The following is a 19,143-nucleotide window of genomic DNA, read 5'->3' on the forward strand; positions in this document are numbered from 1 at the left end:
TAAGATTCTTTGGACATATAAAAAGGATGAACCCAGATAGACTTACCAAGCAAATAGTTGAATTTTATGAAAACCGAAGTAAAGCCAAAACGGACACAATAAAATGGATTGGCGAAATTAAAACAGATCTGAAACTGGCAGGAATTACACCTGAAGACATCCAAAGCCGGGTTATCTTCAGAGCCAAAGTTCATAAGTGGCAAGTTGACCAAGAGGAGGAACCAAGGAAGAAGACCGGAACAACATGGTCTCAAGAGAGAAAAGAAGCACACAGCAAACGAATGAAAGAAGTGTGGGCACAAAGAAAGGCAAATGCCTGTCTCTAAGTACTTTGCGTAGTCCTAATGGGCTCACTCGCAAATAAATAATAATAATAATAATAATAATAATAATAATAATAATAATAATAATAATAATAATAATAATAATAATAATAATCATAATAATAATAATAATAATAATAATAATAATAATAATAATAATAATAATAATAATAACTTACTAATAATGATGGGCAACCAGTGATAACCAAATTCGGAAAAATCTTTCAGGTGAACCAGTTCAAATATTTGGGAGAAATTATTCAGCCATAAGGTTTAAAAAGAAGCAAATGTCATCTCCGTACAGCCCATTCAGGTCCTTGAAGCGGTGGAAGGTAAAGGCTTCCACTATCCGTAACCTCGGCACTTGATGGGGTAGAGTGGTTAGCTCTACGCCCAGCCGCCTTTCCCCCCAGGAATTAACCTGGTACTCATTTTTGGTGTGGGCTGAGTGAACCTCAGGGCCATGTGGACCTCCGGAAGTGGAAATATCGTTTCTTAAATTTTACGACTTCCTGACGGGGATTCGAACCCACGTCCTTCCGGGCGAACCGAGCACGCCTTTCCGCCTCGGCCAGGCAGCCCCTCATAAGCTTTAAACCGCGAAGAAAATAAAGAACGAATTTCTAAATTGCATAAAGTTTACAGGGTCGCTTGGAACACGTACAATAAAAAAAGTCAATATCTCGGCAAGCAAAACTTAGACACCATAATACAGTATAAAACCTGAAACTTGATATGCTTCAGAAATCTTAATCATTGGCGGCGGGTCTCTAACGAGTGACATAGAGAACAGGAAAGGAAAATTTTAAGACACTTTTTTGGCCCTGTTTGTATAAAGGGAATATGGAGGAAAAAATCAACCCAGGAAATATATTATCATTCTGAAATAATATCTCACACTTTTCGGAAAAGACGATTGAAATTTTATGGACACAATATCAGAATGGAAGGTAACAGGTCCGCCTCTGTGGTGTAGTGGTTAGCGTGATTAGCTGCCACCCCTGGAGGTCCGGGTTCGATTCCCGGCTCTGCCACGAAATTTGAAAAGTGGTACGAGGGCTGAACGGGGTCCACTCAGCCTCGGGAGGTCAACTGAGTAGAGGTGGGTTCGATTCCCACCTCAGCCATCTTCGAAGTGGTTTTCCGTGGTTTCCCACTTCTCCTCCAGGCGAATGCCGGGCTGGTACCAAACTTATGGCCACGGCCGCTTCCTTTCCTCTTCCTTGTCTATCCCTTCCAATCTTCCCATCCCGCCACAAGGCCCCTGTTCAACATAGCAGGTGAGGCCGCCTGGACGAGGTACTGGTCATTCTCCCCAGTTGTATCCTCCGACCAAGAGTCTGAAGCTCCAGGACACTGCCCTTGAGGCGGTAGAGGTAGGATCCCTCGCTGAGTCCGAGGGAAAAGCCAACCCTGGAGGGTAAACTGATGATGATGATGATGATGATGATGAAAAGTAACAGACTAACTAAAATAATTCTCAACCTTGCCCTTTCATATAAAACAAAGTACAGTTCAATTCCTTGAAACTGATACAGATCTCCAGAAAATCAACATCTCGGAAGACATTGTACAGGAGAGATGTAAATTCAGAACCAAAGTCGACAATCGCCAGTTTGAAGACAAACCCAAACTTGGACAGAAGATCGAAGGAAGCAGCTCAGCGAGAGGATGAGGAGATTTTGGGAGGAGAAGAGGTCAACAAATCAGCTAAGAAGGTTCAATCCAGTTCCTAAGTAGGGCATAACGATGTAAAAACAATAATAATAATAATAATAACAATAATAATGAAGAAATAAAGAAGGAAGAGAGGACGATCATTAGGAAAAGATGAATTAAATTCTTCAGCCATCTGAGTAGATTACCAGAAAATCGATTGACAAAGAGGATAATAGATTATGTAACCTCGCTTAAGAACTCAACACCCTGGCTTAAAGAACTTTGAAAGGACCTTAAACACGCAAACATAAGTTCAATAGACATCCTAGAAAGAGACATCTTTAGGCAGAAATTAAATAACTAGGAAGCTACATCAGAGAAACCACAACAAAAGCAGTACAGACAAGTGATCGAAAGAACGCAAACAAGCCTTCTCGGAAGAATGAAAACCTATTGGAAAAACAAGAAGAACGCATGGAAGAATTGATTGAATTATTTGCTTAAACGTCTTCCAATATTGGAAGAGCTCGCTACTGCTACTACTAATGATAGTAACATGCAAAGATCGTCATAAATCGAATATTTCTGATGGTGTTCATTTATGGGTTACTGTACGGTAATAAACATAAAAACTGTCCAGTTCCTTGCGACATTTGTCTTGCAGTCTCCTCATACAGCGCCGTTTTATTTCATTTATTGTGGTACTCTAGACAATACACTGAATATAGGCAGGGATATGCCTCATACTTAGCGATTAATACACACATAACATCCCTCAGTCGTGATAGATGAAGCCATTTTTGTTGTTATGACTCCTGTTCCGGCAATCCCAGCATGCCTGGCGACATATACTATCGGCGCACTTTTTATCGATAGATTTGTGTACGGGTTTGAGGAGTAAGGAGGGAGCACTTCCGGTTCCGTTAGTACTGCCAACTGAATATAAATGAAATCTTATTTGAATCGATAATATGATCGATCGATATGAATTTTCTAAACCTTTGTTATTTTAAGCCAACAACTGTGTCACACACATTATATTACATTATATAACATTTTTCGATGCGAATCTTATTCCTAGAGTGAATTCTATAGTTTGGCTTTGCTGTGTAAATAACAAGATACTAGTACGTAAAGTGTACGCCAGACGTCGCACAGCGATGCATAAACGATTCATAGTTTGTGTTTCAAAGATTGCCTGTACGAATCTCGAAGATTGCCGAGATCGACCGCTTCAGCATTAGGGTGTAAATCTATCGCTAAAATGTGCGCAGATATACTTGAATTCCATTGGTCAATTCTGTCAAATACTTGGAAGTTCTTTGATCGATTAGATAATGTTTTAATTCACTTTCAACACTTTTGAAGACTTCTTAAGACTGGTGAAGTATTGAAAGTGATTTCACAAGTAAACTTATGAAGTAGGCTACTGGAAATTCTTGTGAAGTCTTGAATTTTATCGTGTACAGCAGACTTAAGAAAGAAATAATTCTGTGTTGAAAATATATCAACCCGTAAAGTGACCTCACCCTTCGACCAGAAGGTCCTTTTAGAGCGTGTACTGGATGCAATATATGGTTAAGGGTCATAATTACGACGAGATAAATGTTAGTTACTGTTGCACGATTTCTCCTTGAGGCACTGTGAAATGCGTGACCACTCAGCCATTCTTTCTCAACCTTGTCATATTTAGAGCTAGTAATAATGATGTGACAGATTTATAATTTCATATTTTTTCGGGGTAGGTGCGGGAGAGTGGCAATAACTTTACCTTTCGTGACTTAATTATTGTTTTCAGAGGTATATTTCTTAAGGCCAACCGACACAGTTGTTAGAATGTAAATTAAGCAGCATGTGGCAATCCATATTGTTGACGTGTGCTGCAGTCTAAAGCAGTGGCCTGTAATTGATCATTCGGGGCGTGTTAGTATACAGGCCACTTAATAATAGATACAAACAACATAATAATACAGATAGGTTTATGAACCTCAATAGTGGCGGGAAGTATAGGGGAGAGTCCTACAGTACCGGCCAGCTTAACTTTTTCCCTTATAAAAAATAAAATGCTCTACGGTATGAGATTTTCATACAATGATCTTGTACTTTACTAAATGCTATTTCAATGTAAGGGTGTAATTTCCATAAAATCTTAACAAAAGTTAATAATATTTAAAAATACAACAAAGCTTAATTTCCAAGGACTACAAAAATCTTCTTCCAGTATTGGCCAGTTACTATTTTCCAAGATATATATGTCTAATACATTGCTTATATTAAACAAACACAGAAAGAACTCGACAACACATAATTATTGGAATTGACATCCACTAAATTCAAGTTTGATTTATTTTTTGCAATAATTACAAATAAAATGCAAAATATTCTCGTGGTCTACACATCCAACATGCGTTTGGTACACTGCGCCCATTCTTGATCCAATGACTCACAACAAATAATGCATGATGTGTCTTCTTCCATCTCCTTAGTATTTACATAATAATCATAATAAAACTGCTTTCCGTCAGTTTTCTTTTCTTTGTTGAATTGGTGAGATACTTTTGAATGCTCGGCCAAAGCGAATGCTAATTGTACAATTTTTTCCTGCCCAGGGACATGAAGATTTTCTAGATATAAGTAACCAACTGATTTTACATATCGTAATAAACGGATTTTTTAATTCTTCCCATCTGAGGAGTTAGATCTACAGCCACACCCACTCTAAGTGCTCTCAGACGATCTCCTAACGTACTTCTTGACGCACTAAAAGCCTCAGCAGCTTGCCTTGCAGTCATTTTGTAAGAAATAATTTAGTTCATTGCCATCTTCATCCCGTCCTCGATCCACTTTCATTTTATTTTACCCCCTTTCTGTGTCATTTCGCTATGGAAAGTGATAAGAAGTGGATATCATTTTATTTCTTTAAAAGTCCTATTGGCCGGTACTGGAAGACATATGGTTGGCCGGTACTGTACGACACTTACGTGAAGGAACTTCCCCAACTGGATATTGTTTAATAGACGATGTCGTGAAAGTCTTACCGGCTATAGCGTCCTCAAGGAATGTATATAATATATAAGTATAAACAAAATCAAAAGCTTACCTGGAAACAGAATACCTGGGGCTTGAAAATAACTTTTCGCGCGCGATCGTAAGCCGGCCAATCTACAAAACTCACATCTCACACAAGACTTAACGCTAAACGAAAACCCCAAAGTATGACACGCGGGAATGTAGCATCCTTCATATGCCACCTGTAAGCTACTGCCATATAGCACCTAAAACGAGAACCGGCAATGGCCGATACTGTAGGACTCTCCCCTACACATTTTGATGTAAATATGCCTTTGAGCTGGGGGAGATCTGAATATTTTGGTGACTAAATAGTGAAATTTCAATCTCTTCAGTAATGTCACCGGACAAAAAGTTAGTCACCTGGTGCGCACGCACAGATGGATCGTGAAAGCTGTATAGATGTCGTAGCGAACATGTCCCGTGTTCAATTGCACGTGAGCTATAAGGCAATGGCGATCAGTGGGACATTGATGTTTCAAGCGGACAGCGCACGTCAACACGGTGACAGAGTGGCAAAAAGGTGTCCACGACCATACGGTGCGCGCACTTGCTGGATCTGTTGGTGATTCGCGGCAGACTATTTATCGTGTGTACGAGCAGTGCTTTACTAATGTGGCAACAAAATACGACGTCAGAATGAGGTCGGAAAAAGGATCCTGACTGATAGGGATCGGAGACGCGTTTCACGACTTGTGAATCAAAATCGCTTCCAAACCCGACAGGAATTGATGCAGTCAATGATTGAAAATCCATCTCAACCTGTTAGCGAGAGAACATTGCGATGGGAACATGCAATGAACGTTTGGAGTCCATCACCACGCATATCAAGCTGCGCGATTTCCATGGGCTAGAAGCCATCGAACGTGGCAGAACGTAATGTGGTCTGGCGAATCACATTTTTTCCTGTATTCTAATGACGCACGTGGTCGAGTGTACCGAAGGCCAAATGGAGTATTCCATCCTGGACGTGTGTAAGGTCAGGTTCAAGCCGGAGTTGGGTCTGTGATGTTTTAGGGGGTGTTTTTCGTATCTTGGATATTTATTTAAGCATTCTGGATGGTCAGGTGTTGCCTTTCAGTCAACATCTACATCAGGGCCCCTCAAATGCCCAAACTCTCACGCGTGCAAACAGCGGCGCAGAGTTCCTGTGCACAGTGCATCGGTCCCGCTCGGCTCTGGACTACTCGGCTAAGGTCGGCTCAACTTGGCTCGGAGCAAGTGAGAAAGAGGGGGATAGGGGGAGCGAGCGAGACAGGCGTGGGAAAAGAGAGAGACAGCGCTATTGCTCCAAATCGAGGAGTGGGGGGTCTGCACTCTTTTCAGCCAAGCGAAGTCGTCTTTTGCACCGTGCACAGTGAATGCACCAGCCGCAAGCACCCTGAGAGGCCCTGATCTACATGATGAGTATGCTATTGATGACAGCAGCAAAGTTAATCGGGCTGGACGCTTATGTGACCCTATTACATCTCGATTGGCCTGCAAAATCACCTGACTTGAACCCCGTTGAAAATCTGTGGGACATGTTGGAACAGCGCGTCAAACGCCGACATCAGCATCCCCGCAATTTGGTGGAATTGTGCGATCAAATCCTTAGCGAGTGCCTTAACCTGGATGCGACGTCGTACCTGCGCAACTTTGTGGACTCACTTTTTAACCGAATCCAGGCGGTCATCAAGTCAAGAGGCGGAGTTACATGGTATTAAATTATACTTGTAATGATTTCCCCAGGGCTGACTAGTGTTTTGTCCGGTGAGCTTACTATATAATTTAATATTTTATATTACCGGTACTTAATTAACATATTATAATTTTAAAATGTACATGTTTCGGTTCTTTGAGCCATCATCAGTATTGGAAAGGCCCATCTATAAAACGAATACGTGGATCTCTGCCACAGTTTTGAAGAATATTATCCAGCCAGCATTTCAATTTCCGTATTGATTATATGTGAGACAACGGCAATATTACAGACTTTACTATTTATAAAACAAAGTCTTCAGTGGATGAAGCATATTTTTATTCAGAATATCTTACTGTCATCATTATGTTAAAGCACAGAATTTAATGTACACATTTTATCTCGAACAGATTTTAAAGCTTAATAATATACACTTATGTATGTACTTTTCAATGCTGGCGATGGCTCAACGAGTCTAAACATGCACATTAAAATATATGTTAATTAATCTATAAGATTACATTATATAGTAATGTATAGGTTGAAATTTTATATTTTAACTTAGATATTACAATCAAACAGACCTTGAAATATGAATTTCATTTATTGCAAGGAAATAATGCCATGTAACACATTGTGTGACGTAGTTTTACCTAGCAACAGTACATTGAGAGCTGCACAGGCTACACGTCATGGTCATCCGTAAATACTTCACATCCCAGCCTGCACGATTGCTATGGTCGCGCATTTTGCTTAAAGGCATTTTGATCATATGACACTTGCACCTGTTTATTTGCACAGAATAGAGATAGAATTAAACCTCATTAACACGAATTCACTTAGGACGAACACTCTGTTCACGCGAACAATATTTAGGTCCCGGCAGGGAATTAATTATTTCTTATCGACAGTCTCCTCGCTTAGCACGAATTTCGCTTAAAATGAGCTACAAACTCTTTTCTTAGCCTTTTGCGTCATTATATCTCGCGTAATGCGAACCACCAAGGGTCTTTATTGTGTTTCTTAAGTTTTTTCTCTACTACGAAAGCAAGAAATGCATGTAGTTGAAAGTAAACCATTGTCAAACCAGAGCTTATTCGCATGTTAATCTACGAATAAGTGGGTTAGCATTGACTCTTCTTGGTGTAATTAGATCGACAATCGTGAATGTTAACAATACAACAATCAGCTTGTATTCTTACCCTGAACAATCCTCAGTCTGTTTCCTGTCATTTGTCCAGGAATGGAATGAATGATGCCCCCATCTAGCGGCGAGGATAGTAATTGTGACGGCTGCCGAAGCCTGTCGCACTCCTCTGGGGCAATAATTAATGAATGATAGATGAAATTAAATTGGAGAGTGTTGCCGGAATCAAATATGACAGGGAAAACCGGATACACAGAGAAACACCTACAGACTCATTTAATTAACCATCATGTTTTTGTACTTCCAGTACCGCTTCAATAGTTGTTATTATTTGAGGTAGTGGTAGTGATCAGGAAGACGATATACATAGGGGTCCAGAAAAATGTAGACACTCTTTGATAGTTAATATATTTGGAACAAAATGACATATCGTTGCAATTCTTGCGCGGTAGCGTAGTCCATTATTTTCTGAACAGATGATGGTCACGTGAATGGCGCGACAATCTTGGCGCGCGGTTTCCAGAGGATGACAGTGCAACAATGAATGAAGTAAGATTCTCGTTTGAGCAAAGCAAGGCCGTATTGAAGTGGTACTGGAAGTACAAAAACATGATGGAGGTAGAACGGCAATGGCGTGATGTGTAGGGAAATCGGCCACCAACACGTACGACAATTTATCGTATTCGGGATAAATTTGAAGCCGACGGCTCTGTTCAGGATGTGTATAAGGAAAGGTTTGGCCGACCATGAACATCAACAAGTCCAGCTTCCAGCGTTGCTGTCCTGCAACATTTTACTTGGTCACCTCAAGAAACTCTGAATCAGGGTGCAGGGGAAAGCGGGGTAAGCCGATCAACCGTATGACGAATTTTGAAGGCTGCAAAGTAGAATGTGTACTTTCGAAGATCGCTGCACGCTACGAACGAGGACAATCCGGATCGAAGGATGCAGTACTGCGAGTGGTTTGAAGGCATGTTTCGCGAGGATGAACGGTTTGCAGGGATGGTTTGACGAGGCACAATTAAAACTGAACGTTACTGTAAACCGCCACAACTGCCTGTTCTGGGCTGCTGAACATCCTCACGTTCACTTGGACAAACATGTTAATCTACCCGGTGTTAATGTGTGGTGTGGTCTGTCATCGCACGGTTTCATTGGCCCATTCTTCTTTGAAGGTACCGTAACTGATGAGTTGTATATTATATATACCTGGACTATGGATAGGTCAAAGAGGAGCTACTGAGTATCCACCGCGGTCTCCAGACCTTACACCTCTTGACTTCTACCTGTGGGGGATCTTGAAAAATGAAGTTTATCCACATACGCCATCTACAGTGAACGAGCTACGAGAAACCATCGCGGCGTCCTCAGCGGTTTTCACACTGGCAACACTGACAGATGTAGTTCGGTCAGCAGTTCAGCGGCATGGACGTTGTTCGGCTTCTAATCGAGGTCACTTTGAACACATAAACCAACATTACCCTGTGCTGCAAGAATTGTAACGGTATATAATTTTGTGACATTGATAATGTCTATCAAAGAGTGTCTACATTTTTCTAGACACCCTTCTCCTTTTATACATCTTTTCTCAATCTGTCTTTCCTATCATAATTCTTAGGTATTTCATTTCGCTGGCTCGAATTCTACTCTCCTTCCTACTTGCCACTGTTCATATCTTAAGTCAATATGGGTGTATAGTACACCTAGCCTCCAGGAGATTTCAACAACTTTCAATATTTTAGAACGTTTTGCTGCAATGCCCTAAATCAACACTGAGTTTACTGAACCTACAAATACAACTAATGTTGAAGTGACAATGCACTTTTGCTCCCCTGAGTGGCTGCAAAACATTTTAATTTTTATCCCGAATGTGCCTTGACTACCTTAATAGTTATTTATGTAATTTCTATAATACTGAACTGTAAATCTTGAGGAAGTGAGAGCATCTGAGGAACAATCTCCACAATGAAAACCATGGCAAAGACTTGCGGACGAATCTAGGACACATTGTAAATAGTCAAGGTTGTGACTGTAATTACACATTTTGAAGGTAGATGTCAGTGTACATACCCCGTCCTGGCGAAATTGCTCCAGTAGATCATTGTAGCTTCAGAAAGCAACATTTCAGACTTGGTGTAGTTCCTTGGGAAGTGCGAGAGACCTCCTACTAGCGGCGCTCCGAACACGTACGGCAGCTCTTCCCCGTGGATACAGCCTTGCCTCTGAAACAGAAATAGTCCCACATTAAGGTCAAGAATGAAATATCACGAGCAGAAGATAATTTGTCTTCTCTTCATTACATGACGTATACTGGAATAAACATGTCCTGTAATTATCAGCTTCTGGTCTACAAGGGCTGGAAATAAAGTAGAGGCAGCGTAGTCCAGACACTCGCAGGAGATCGCGCATGCGCAAATAGGATATGGAAGCGGTTAGGTTGCGCTCTTGTCGATGCGTAGTGTGCATTTGACGGGCCTCCAGTTGGGAGTGTTGTTGCTGTGTGACATTGAAGTGAAGACTGTTGATTTCACCGCTCTAAAGTATGCGATCAGCGTCCGTGGATTAAAATTGAGCTTGCCCATGGCAAAAATGCATCAGAATGTTATCGAGGTTTACGTGAAGCTTATGGCAAGAATGCATTACCTTAACATGGGTTAAGGCGTTTCGTGCAGGTTGGAATGAGCTGTTGGAACATCCTCCCTACTCCCCAGACATATCCTTGTGACTTCGACCTATTTCCGAAGTTGAAAGAACTCCTCCGAGACCGCCGATGTCATGACATACCTCCGCGCAGTAGGACGCCCCGGCGCTGTCATCAACAGAGGATGCTTTGTCAACTGTCCCCAACGTCTTCTCGATATTTGGCTAAAGGTGTTGGACTTTATTGGAGGAATGTAATGCAATTGTACTTGTCAGTTCATTAAATGTTGTCCCTACCTTATCTACAGCCCTTGAATTATACATAACCTCAGGAGAAAACGAACATTAAGTCTTTATTTACACTCTAACGATTTAATCCAGACATCCATCATGGCGTATAGCAGTCAGTTTCCTGGACAATTACTTCTGAATATTAGGATATCAGAATCTTGTTGGGAAGATTTGGGAGTAAGGAGACAAGCTGTTCGACCAAGCCACGGGTGTCAAATCTTGCCCACCGTAAGTGCAGTACACGGGCTAGAAATACCTGTGCAGGTGGACGCAGGTCTTTTCCCCTCAGTCGGCTTGTACTTCCTCACGATGCTGACTCAGCGCTCTGCACGCCTACCGAGGACAGGCACAGTTACATGTTTTGGGGTACACGTAATGGTTGAAACTATATGCCGATTGACACAGTGATTTATTAGCCTATTTCTTTTGATTAAATGTATAAAAACATGAAACTTATGCCACAGAAACGATAAAGTATACTTGGGGACAAAACATGACCTCGCCTCACATCCCCCCCCCCCCACTCTCCAGGGCCAGGCCGGCATCTATTAGCGGCTTATAGGATTTATTACGTCTACCGCAGTCGGAATTGCCAAATCGTCCACTGCACTCGATACGAAGACAGAGAAAAGACTGGACGACACCAAACAATGATCACTTAGAACTCGTTAACAAAGCAGGGTGCAGGATGTGATTGACAGCTGGCTTCCAGCTCGCTTCCAGGAACTGAGACCGTAATGTTCTGTTCCCAAGTATATCGCCATGATATACGCTATTATTCTGCTTCATAATTGTTTATAGGAGATTTATTTTCACAATTTTTATTATAGAATTTTTCTTTATGTCACACTGACAGAGATAGGTTTTATGGCGACAATCGGGTAGGAAAGAGCTAGGAGTAGGAAGGCAGCGATCGTGGACTTAATTAGGATACAACACCAGCATTTGCCTGGCATGAAAATGGAAAACTACGGAAAACCATCTTCAGAACTGCCGACAGTGGGGTTCGAAATCACTATCTCCCGGATGCAAGCCCACACTTTCCCGACCCTAACTGCGCGGCCATTTCGCTCCGTATTTGTAGGAGAGTTGAGCACGTAAACAAGTAAACGCCTTTTAGTTTGTTTTTCATTGGTTATGGCAACTTTTAAAATGTATTTTCCTGTTACACGGTGATTACACAGCATGTTCTTTCGTGCATTTCATGCAAATGCCGTGTTGAATACATTCAATTATATACGTCCTTATATGAAAGAATGAATATATACGTGTATTGCATAGAGTGCCGTAGTTGAAAGAAAAGCTACAGCCTGTTTTCCAGTCAGTGACCTGGTCAGGGATGGAACACTGCCTTCGTTATGTCCAGGCCGTACTGTACCTCTGATGACGTCACGCTTTGGGGGGGACTTGAAGGCGATACGCATACGCTCGCTTGAATAACACACTCGTTTAAATTACTTAAAGAACTGTTAACACCTTATAAAACCAAAACCTATCCTCAAATATTTGTTAATTCTGACATACAATGCATATCCTTCTCCGTAACGTTCTATTTCTCGCGTATATACCTTCGTTTGCGTGAGCACAGCCTAACACTTTGAGACATTCTTGCGATTTTATCCAATTTCTGGTCAACTGGAACATTCATATCATACACACTGACAGAAAACATGCAGCCAATTACCATTACTATTTATCTATATAAATAAAATTGTTCGTGTCTGTTTGTTTGTCTGTTTATCTGTTCCACCATCACGTCGAAACGGCTGGATGGATCTCAACCAAACTTCATATTTAGAGTATACTCATCCCGGGGAAGGTTTCGATATGCATATCATTTTAAAATCTTTGAATACACGGGGGGTTTATAGGAAAACCAGAATGGTTTTTTCCACCATCACGTCGAAACGGCTGGATAGATCTCAACCAAACTACATATTTAGAGTATACTCCTCCCGGGGAAGGTTTCGATATGCATATCATTTTAAAATCTTTGAATACACGGGGGGTTTATAGGAAAACCAGAATGGTTTTTTCCACCATCACGTCGTAACGGCTGGATAGATCTTAACCAAACTTCATATTTAGAGTATACTCCTCCCGGGGAAGGTTTCGATATGCATATCATTTTAAAATCTTTGAATACACGGGGGGTTTATAGGAAAACCAGAATGGTTTTTCCACCATCACGTCGAAACGGCTGGATAGATCTCAACCAAACTTCATATTTAGAGTATACTCCTCCCGGGGAAGGTTTCGATATGCATATCATTTTAGAATCTTGGAATACACAGGGTGTTTATAGGAAAACCAGAATGGTTTTTCCACCATCACGTCGAAACGGCTGGATAGATCTCAACTAAATTTCATATTTAGAGTATACTCATCCCGGGGAAGGTTTCGATATGCATATCATTTTAAAATCTTTGAATACACGGGGGTTTATAGGAAAACCAGAATGGTTTTTCCACCATCACGTCGAAACGGCTGGATAGATCTCAACCAAACTTCATATATAGAGTATACTCCTCCCGGGGAAGGTTTCGATATGCATATCATTTTAAAATCTTTGAATACACGGGGGGTTTATAGGAAACCCGGAATGGTTTTTCCACCATCACGTCGAAACGGCTGGATAGAACTCAACCAAACTTCATATTTAGAGTATACTCCTCCCGGGAAAGGTTTCGATATGCATATCATTTTAAAATCTTTGAATACACGGGAGTTTATAGGAAAACCAGAATGGTTTTTCCAACATCACGTCGAAACGGCTGGATAGATCTCAACCAAACTTCATATTTAGAGTATACTCATCCCGGGGAAGGTTTCGATATGCATATCATGTTAAAATCTTTGAATAGACGGATGTTTATAGGAAAACCAGAATGGTTTTCCTCCATTTTCTCTTATACTATTGATTTTCTGTAAACTTCGTTTACCGTACGTGAAACGTCTCTTCATTATAAACAACTTTCGTTATGTTCATAATTTACCTTACTCTTTACATGACGGAGAAATTTACAATTTTCTGCTGGTACCACGCTCTGCATTGAGTGACCGACAGACCGACAACGAACCTACAGGTTACCATGGCAACGTCTCTGACTGCATGCCAGCAGGGAAGTAACGTATTGCCATTTTCCTCATCATGTTTTTAAATTCGTGGTTGTTCCTTGGGTAGAAGGCAAGAGAGGCGTCAATAGGCCTATCTGGGGGATATTAGCGGAATATCGTTGGATGTTATAACCGCCTTCGAATAGATTAAGTAATAACACCATTAGTCATCTTCTTATTATTTGTTTACCTAGGAATCAATGGACTTAAATTTCTCCTCTGTTACCGCTTTATTATATCCATAACTCACACTGGCATAATTTATTGAGGGGCATTTGATTTTCCAATACATTAACTTGGCATTTACATATTTGTCGTTATACGGCTGTCCTCAGTTATAATCCATTTTCTATTACTTTCAACTTTCTTAACTGTATTATTTTCTTCCTTAATTACGCCGTATGTACGCGAGTGCTACAAACTACTGGATGTATTTCAACCAATACTCATATTTAGAATACACCTGTCCTTGATAGGTTTTAGGGCAAATATTGTTTCTAAATCCCTGAACTGACTGGGGGTTTATACGAAACCGAAACAGTGATTTTGCACTTCCACAAAATATTCACAACCAACGTTAATTTAAATCTACCTGCCTTGGTAGAAATTAATTTCTAAACCTTTTTTCTCATGTGCATCATTTCGATACGAGGATTAATAAGGGAGATATCATTAATGGAAGTTTTTTTTGTACAAGTCCCATCGGACTTAACTCACGAGCGGGTGCGTGTAAAGCGTATTCCTTACAACTTGAAAACTACTGAAGACATTCGAACCAAAATTCATATTTAGCTTCCACCTGTCCAAAGGTAGGTTTTAAACGTAAATAACATTTCATGTTCCGGAATGGACTGGCGGTTTATAGGGAACCGAAATGGTGATTTTATTCTTCCACAATATATACAGAACAAGACCAACCTGACTGGAAATCGACCAAACGTGATGGAATTCCACCTCTAAACCTTTCTTTCATGTGCATTTTTTCGTCAGGAGGATTAATAAGGGAGATATCATGAATGGTCAGTTTTGCAGGTTAAGTCCAGCGGACATAGCCAAAAAGGTGTTTTACATGGAGCAGATTCCTTATCTATATAAATCAAATCGTAACGACTGCGTGCCTCTACACTGACTATTTTGGCGAAATTTTCGTACAGCTTTCCGTTTAAGGGGTAATAATGACCATCTGCATAATTTTTGGTTTAGTTTCCTGAAAGTCCTAATTTTTACCCGCCTCGCCCGAAATCCAGATTGCGGCATAATCTGCCAGAAGAAAAAGAAGATAATTGAAATTTGACAAAATTATACGTTTTAGCCTGTAACGAACGGAAAATATCCAAGATCTTTAAATTTTTCACTTTTTATCCCCGAAGAATATCGAAATATGCAGGCAATTTTAATGATGGTGCAGACCTTCGGAAATTCCTATCACATAACGGATTGTACAATCTCCGTTCTATTTGGAATGATCTACAACCTTGGTCTTATGACTTTTTGCCGTATCTGTATCCCTTTTACGTCTGATTTTTCTCTATTAATGGATGTTAAGTCAATTTGGAATTTTCACATGCATAATTCATACCTTCGATTACTTATATGAAATACAGAATCATCAAACTCTTCACGAAAATTGGCCCACCCAGTAGCCATATATGAGCCAAATGCTATGTATGTAGCTGTCACATAATTATCCGAAAAGTAATGTAATGTGAGATTATCTTACAAGAACGTTACCCTGTTCCACGTTTCTAACTCAATCTGACCCAAGAATAGATGACATATCATAGGACCAGCGATTTAGGCCACTAAATCCGGCGTGTCTTATGCTATAATCCTTTGTCGATATGACGTACGTTTAGTAGCAGTTAATCTGTAAATGAAGGTCTTCAATATTGTAAACACGCATATACTTTCGTATGTCGATCTATATATATTCACTGATGTCGAATTGTAGCGATCGAGAAAGGGTGGGTCTGCTATTGTAATCAGTACTCCCCACACCGACTTTGACTGGCAGTATGAAAGGGTTCCTTTTCCAACTCCCGTGTAACTGCCATTAGTAAGGAAGATCTACAATTGTAATGAATAGTTCACTTCTCGATTTGACTTGCAGAAGGCAAGTGAGCATGCAGTTTTGTTTAAAACTCCCCTACCCGATTGTGTTTGGCAGTAGGCAAGGGTGCCCGCCATTATAAAGAAATGTCCTCATCTAAAATGTGACTGGCATTAGGCATAGTGGCCTGCTATTTTGATGGAAACTCACCAACTTGGTGTGACTGGCAGTAAGCTGGCTGGAAGTAGGAAAATGGGCCTGGCATTATAATGATAACTGCACAACTCAATTTCGAGTGATAGTAGGGTAATTGCCTGCCATTATAATAAAAACTGTAATCTGTCTGGAAGTAGGAAAGGGGGGCTGCCATTTTAACGAAAACTCCCCAAATCGATTATGTCCGTATAGTAGGCAATGGGGCCTGCAATTATAATGTAAACTTCCCAACCTGATTGTGAATGCCAGTAGGCAAGTGAGCCTGCCGTTATATCACAAATCCATAACAAACACTTTACATTGGAAACAACGTACGGGGACCTCCCCATGCTCTTTCTCGGATAACGCTAAGAGACATGCAATTTTAAAACAATCTTATTTACTGCATGCACACTATTTACTTCGATATTCGAATACAATGTAGAATACCGTAGCGAAGCACGGGTACATTCGCTAGTTACAAATATAAATTATTTCTGTACCTCACTGTTTCCACTCCATGAACACTGCAGCTTTCCTGGACCTCTTACAGGAAGTTACACCAGTATGGAGTAGGTCTGCTCTCTTTGAAGCACTTTGTTGAATACACAAGTCGGTGTGAATTTTGGAAAAGTTATTTAAAAATGTAATCACCCAAATATAAATAGGCCCACACTGTCCGGCCAGGTCTTCCAATTTCTTCCCGCAGTTACAAATGACTAGGGAATCTGTCAACTGCATTGACTCCAAAGCCAGAGATTTTGTGCCACACTTAGGATCGTCTGAATTTAGAAGTACCATCTTATATGTACAGTATCTGACACTAACACACAAAATACTTTGTACACCTCAATTCCAAGTTCTATTGACATGTCTGGTGGATATTTTAAGCCCCTCGATTTAGGAAATTCAGATATCTTACTTCTGGAGGTAATTCATATATAAGATCTGAATCTGTCAGAAGATAGGATTTACATAAATCACACTGCTGTTTGATACTTATAATTTTTTTTTTTTTGCTATTTTTTTTTCATCGCACCGACACAGATAGGTCTTACGGTGACGATGGGACAGGAAAGGTATAGGAATGGGAAGGAAGCGGCCGCGGCCTTAATTAATATAGAGCCCCAGCATTTGCCTGGCGTGAAAATGGGAAACCACGGAAAACCATCTTCAGGGCTGCCGACAGTGGGGTTCGAACCCACTGTGTCCCGAATACTGGATACTGCCCGCAGTTAAGCGACTGCAGCTATCGAGCTCGGTGATACTCATAAATAAGACTTGCATTTTCAAATACACCGAATTAGATTAGCCGTAGGTCTGATTACGTAAAAATATAGGGCCTACCTAATGTTACCCATGTTCATGACATAATTAAAAAAATTAACTCACCATCTGGACGGGACACTCTTATTTCTCTCAGGATGTGATTTTCAGGAAAGTGCTTGATACACACAACTGTGTTGTGATTAACTATTAAATTCTTTCATAACTTAACTCGTTCTTCATCAGAAGGAAACACAAATACCGGAGTGTACTCTCCTTGTTTATAATTGGCTTTGCAGCCAGGCACACAGCAACTCTTAGGCATGGTGATTTCCCTCACTGATCATCTTAATTCAAGTATATACAATTCGTGGTTAATAATAAAACACAGAATGCACAAACTCAATTAATTTTACACTATAAATATAACTTTACACAAATAAACTACAAAATTAAAACACCGAAGAACGATCTTCTTAACCTAGGCCTATAGCTTCACATAAATACACGCTCACACTAAGTTTTCTTCACTAATTAACGACTTTCCACTTAATAATGCAGTCGATGACGACTCATTCTCACATATATCTGAGTGAACACGCGGCCATCGTTAAAAATTTCAATAAAACTGCGAAAATCTATGTTTAACTCTACTAACTCATGTGTTAAACTTCCCCCCTAACGATCAGCTGATTGCTTTCCCGCGCTCGTTACAGTACGGCCTGGACATCACGAAGGCAGTGGATGGAATGAATGAAGCCCCATCTTGCGGCGAGGATAGGAATTGTGCCGGCTGCTGAGGCCTGTCGCACTTCTCAGAGGCAATGATTAATGGCTGACAGATGAAATGAAGTGATATTGGAGGGTGTTTCTGGAATGAATGATGAGAGAGAAAACCGAAGTATCCGAAGAAAAACTTGTCCCGCCTCCGCTTTGTCCAGCCACAAATATCACATAGAGTGACCGGGATTTAGACCTCGGAACCCAGTTGTGAGAGGCCGATGCGCTGCCACCTGAGCCATGGAGGCTTCAGCAAGAGTGCCGTGGTTATGAAAGTGTAGTGTACACTCCTTCAAGTTTGCGCTATGTGATACCGTCCTGGGAATAGCGCTCGCAACAGTTGATTCTCGTGCAGGCAGAGCGGTCAGTCCGCTCGTGAGCGTGACGTGCCTGGACTAAGCTGTCAGTGGAGAGATGACGTGGAATGATCAGTAGACGAACAAGCAGGAGTAAAGCTTTTAAAAGTAGGAGACATCATAATGTGAAGATAGAGCTGGAATTCAAGAGGAACAATAGGAGCAAATACTCGATCATTGGAAGAAGAATTAGGAATTGGAATAAGTTATCACAAGAGATGTTCTATAAATATCCAAATGTTTTTGAAATTATTTAAGAATTTTTCCAGCATTTGCGTGGTGTGAAAATGGGAAAACACGGAAAACCATCTTCAGGGCTGCTGACAGTGGGATTCGAACCGGCTATCTCCCGGATGCAAGCTCACAGCCGCGCGCCCCTAACCGCACGGCCAACTCACCCGGTATTTAAGAAAATACTAGGTTAAAAATCGATAGGGGATCTGCTACCTGGATGACAGTCAAAATGCAGATCAGTTGTAAATAACAATAATAATAGAAGACGAAATTCATGACCAACGTTAGAGATTTACCCACAGCGCTAAAAGCAGAGTACGGGAAAATCCAAAATT

At 40.8% G+C, this 19,143-nt stretch overlaps 1 protein-coding gene across 1 annotated transcript in view; it reads right to left on the bottom strand.

The window, feature by feature from the left end:
• Positions 1 to 19,143, bottom strand: part of Nlg3 (Neuroligin 3) — a 639,972-nt gene that overhangs the window by 77,006 nt on the left and 543,823 nt on the right. The window contains exon 5 of the mRNA XM_068230271.1: positions 9,950 to 10,101. Coding sequence (XP_068086372.1) covers positions 9,950 to 10,101 — 152 coding nt within the window. The remainder of the gene's footprint in view (positions 1 to 9,949; positions 10,102 to 19,143) is intronic.

The sequence above is a fragment of the Anabrus simplex genome, chromosome 14 (genome assembly GCF_040414725.1).
Source record: "Anabrus simplex isolate iqAnaSimp1 chromosome 14, ASM4041472v1, whole genome shotgun sequence".
NCBI lineage: Eukaryota > Metazoa > Arthropoda > Insecta > Orthoptera > Tettigoniidae > Anabrus > Anabrus simplex.